Raw genomic sequence first — 3,787 nt, 5'->3', positions numbered from 1 at the left:
ATTGCGGCATGGCCATCCCCTCTGGGGGGTGATTTCTCGCTTTCTGTCTCTATGTCTCTCTCTGTCTGGCGAGCGCACGCGCCCAATAGTGAAAAACTTCTCAAAAAAAAAAAAAAAAAGACTCAGTCCTGGAGCAGCCTCCTCTTCACAGCCTCCTTCCCATTGGCTCTGGTCCTACACCCAGAGGTAGAGTTCAAGGTTCTCTCTGATTCACTAACAACATGTGCATGCTCCTCTTACAGCATTTCCCGTAAAACATTAGCCAATAAGGTGGCATGGTGGTTAAGGTGCTGGAGCCTCCCACATGGCAGACCACGGTTCAAATCCTGGACCTGGTGGCTTGCTTTCTCACCTTCTTTCTCTCTCTCTCTGTGTCTCTCTGGTCAAAATAAAAATGAATGAATGAATAAATAAAGTTAAATAAATAATTAAAATTAAAAATGTTAAAAAAAAAAAACTTGTCCAAAAAAAAAAAGGTAAAGTGATGCCATGCCCTTCTTCTAATTGTCCTCAAACGGTTTTGAACATGTTATTCACGTGAACATGCAGGGGCTTTATTAGTGTTTTTGTTGTTTGCTCTTTTTTTAAAAAGAATTATTTATTTGGGGGACCAGCAGTTAGCGTAATGGCAATGTCGCTGGACTCCCATGTAGTTGACTGAGGTTCAAGTCCCGGACCTGGTGGCTTAAACTCACGCCGGGCACGTGTGCATGCATGCCCAAGATCCCAAGAGGAGAATGGAGGAAAAGGGATTACGGGCGTGGCCATCCCCCCTGGAGGGTGATTTCTCGCTTTCTGTCTCTCTGTCTCTGTCTTTCTGGCATGCCCTATAGCAAAAACCTCCCCAAAAAAATTATAAAAAAGAAGAATTCATTTATTTGGGACCAGCAGTTAACGTAATGGCTATGTTGCTGGACTCCCATGTATTCGACTGCAGTTCAAGTCCCAGACCCAATGGCTTAAATTCATGCTGGGTGCATGTGCGTGCATGTCCAAGATCCTGAGAGGAGAGTAGAGGAGAAGGGGTTGTGGTGTGGCCTTCCCCCTAGGAGGTGATTTCTCGCTTTCTCTCTCTGACAAGCGCATACACCCTATGGCAAAAACCTCTCCAAAAAGACAAACAAGCAAACAAACAACAAAAAAAGAACTTATTTAACATTACTTATTTACCTACTTATTTTAATTTCACTAGAGAGGGACAGAGAAAGAGAGAGGGAAAGTGAGAAAGTAAGCCACCAGGTCCAGGACTCGAACTACAGTCAGCCATGTGGGAATCCTGCATCCTTAACCACCATGCTACCTGCTGGCCCCTTGTTCGTTTTGTTTTTAAAGAATCATACACTGGGGGCAGCAGATGGTTATGTCTCTGGACTCTCATGTACTTGACCACGGCTTGAGTCCCAGACCTGGCGGCTTGAACTCACACCAGTAAGTAGATGTTCATGCGTATCCAAGATCCCGAGAAGAGAACAGAGAAGGGACTGTGGTGTGGCCATCCCCCCGGGGGGTGATTTCTCTTTCTGGCAAGTGCACATGCCCTATAGCAAAAAACCTCTCTTAAAAAACAAAAACAAAAAATCATATACTTATTCAATTTTATTTGCTGTTATTATTATTTTTTCAATTTGACCAAAGAGAGTCAGGGAGGGAGAAAGGCAAAGTGAGAAAGCAAGCTGCGAGGCCTAGGACTTGAACACAGTCGGCCATGTGGGAGTCCAGTGCTTTAACTACCATGCCACATGCTAGTCCCGTTTTTTGCTGTTGTTGTTGTTGTTGTTGTTATTTATTTGTTTTGCTGTAAGGCATATACGTCACTGGAAACAGAGAGGCAAAGTGAGAAATTACCTCCCCGGGGACTGGTCACACCACAATCCCTTCTCTATTCTCCTCTCTGGATTTTGGGCATGTATACACATGTGACTGGAATGATTTTCAAGCTGCAGGATCTGGGAATCAAACCACATAGTTGGCAATGTGGGAGCCAGCCACCTTAACCACCATGCCACTTGCTGGCCCCTGTTATTGTTCTTTTTAAATAAAACATTAGATATTTTTCGAGTTTCTGAGTTTCACCATATTTATGTCAGACAGATGCCATCCACATAAACAAGAGCAAATCTTTGGGTTCCTCAATTATCTGTTAAGAGTGGAAAGTCTGAGAACCACTACACATGTCAAATGGCACTTTCAGACCCGGTCTCAGATTCGGGGTCTCAAGTGGACGGTGGGCACTTACCTGCAGGTTAGAGAGTTGTGTGAAGGCCTTCTCACAGCCGGGGTGTGCACATTTGTACGGTCTGTCACCAGTGTGGATTCTGCACAGGATGAGAAGAGGAGAGAAGGGAAGGCTGTCAGATAGGCCCCTAGCAATCGGCTCCCGAACAGACCTCGAGGCCAATCACGCGCTCCTAAGGAAGCACATCAGATGGGCCTCCAGCAGGACCAGCCTCAGTTCTTCTCTGACCTGTGTCAGGCCGTCATGCCTGATTTCTGGTCACTGCCTGCTTTCCTCAGGTCAAAGTGAGCCTCCTCTCTGGCAAGAAAAGAGGGAGAGAGGCTTGGCACCCAAGGGACCGACTGTCCACAAACTGGCATACACATTCACTCCTACAGTAACTGCCCTAATGAGCATTCAGAGACAAGGTGAACACAATGGAAAGGAAGAAGGAAAACACGTTGCTTCTTTGGCCTCTACCCTACAGCAGAAACTACCTGTCAGCCTTGAGCATCACTTCCGGAGAAAGTTCTAGTGTCAAAGAAACGCACGTGTACGCGGAATGCGGAGCAGCAGTGGTATAACAGAGACTCGTGGACACTCACAGGGGCTTTCCCTGGTCCAGCCCCCGACTGGCAGGAAATGCCCAGTTCACTGCCAGCTCGACCTCACCCCCCCGCAACAGGGCCTGCCGCTGAGACAAGCCAAGGACTTGCGGTGCCAACACCTGCTCCTCATCACGGGCTTTGGGACTGCCTCTGGTTTTTAACCTTTGGTTAAAAAACTCTTCTTTGTGAAGAAAGCCTGACCGTTCTTCTAAAAACCCAGATGTCTGGTCCCTTTAGGGGAGAGCATCCCATCCACGGGAGTCGGTAAGGTTGCCTATGGCCAAGAAGAGTCTGGGCTTCAGTCCAGCCTGCCCACTGCAGGGGAATGCCACCTCTCAGCCGGCAGACATCCTGCCCAGGCACTCCAGAGCCACAGGGGCAGTAGCGGGCATCCTTCACGGAGCACAAGCTTCTCCACTTCCTGCTGGCCAGGTCCCTGCCACAGGTGGTCCACGTTTTGTTTCGTTCTCTGTTCCTGGCATCCCTCAGAGCCTTGCTTGTTGCTGTGAGTGTCCCCAGGCTGTGCCCAGCTACTGTCTGATTGTATCTCTTGTTCATGATCAATGCCCCAAGGGGTAGAGGTACGGTCTTCTACGATAAAAACCTCTGCTTCAGCATTAGGGAGAAAATCTTGCAAGACACGCCCATGGCTGTTCTTGGAGTGAACTGACGAAGTGACGCGGCCTTCTGCACTCCGGGCATCTCTTCCTTCCGTGGGTTAAGGAGTGACACAGTCACTGCATCTCCCCGACACAGCTCTTGCCCCACCAGGGCTCCCAGCGTCCACTCAGCATCTCCAGTGCTGCTTGGTCTTCTTTCTCCACAGGCCAGCCGTGCTCTCCTCCAGCCGTGCTCTCCTCCAGCCAGGCCTCTCCCCCGCCCCCCGCATGCGGGTTGGTGTGTGTCCGGGGCGGGGGTGGGGAGGGCATGCCAGCGGGGCGCGGCCGGTGGCCCCCCCCACTCC

At 49.5% G+C, this 3,787-nt stretch overlaps 1 protein-coding gene across 1 annotated transcript in view; it reads right to left on the bottom strand.

Annotated features, from left to right (window-relative positions):
- ZNF384 (zinc finger protein 384) overlaps positions 1-3,787 on the bottom strand; it is a 23,310-nt gene that overhangs the window by 1,810 nt on the left and 17,713 nt on the right. Inside the window, exon 9 of the mRNA XM_027769221.1 lies at positions 2,237-2,315. Within this exon, the coding sequence (XP_027625022.1) occupies positions 2,237-2,315 (79 nt within the window). The remainder of the gene's footprint in view (positions 1-2,236; positions 2,316-3,787) is intronic.

Source organism: Tupaia chinensis, unplaced genomic scaffold, assembly GCF_000334495.1.
Source record: "Tupaia chinensis unplaced genomic scaffold, TupChi_1.0 Scaffold149011_1, whole genome shotgun sequence".
Classification (NCBI taxonomy): domain Eukaryota; kingdom Metazoa; phylum Chordata; class Mammalia; order Scandentia; family Tupaiidae; genus Tupaia; species Tupaia belangeri.
This window is presented reverse-complemented; position numbering and strand designations above follow the sequence as displayed.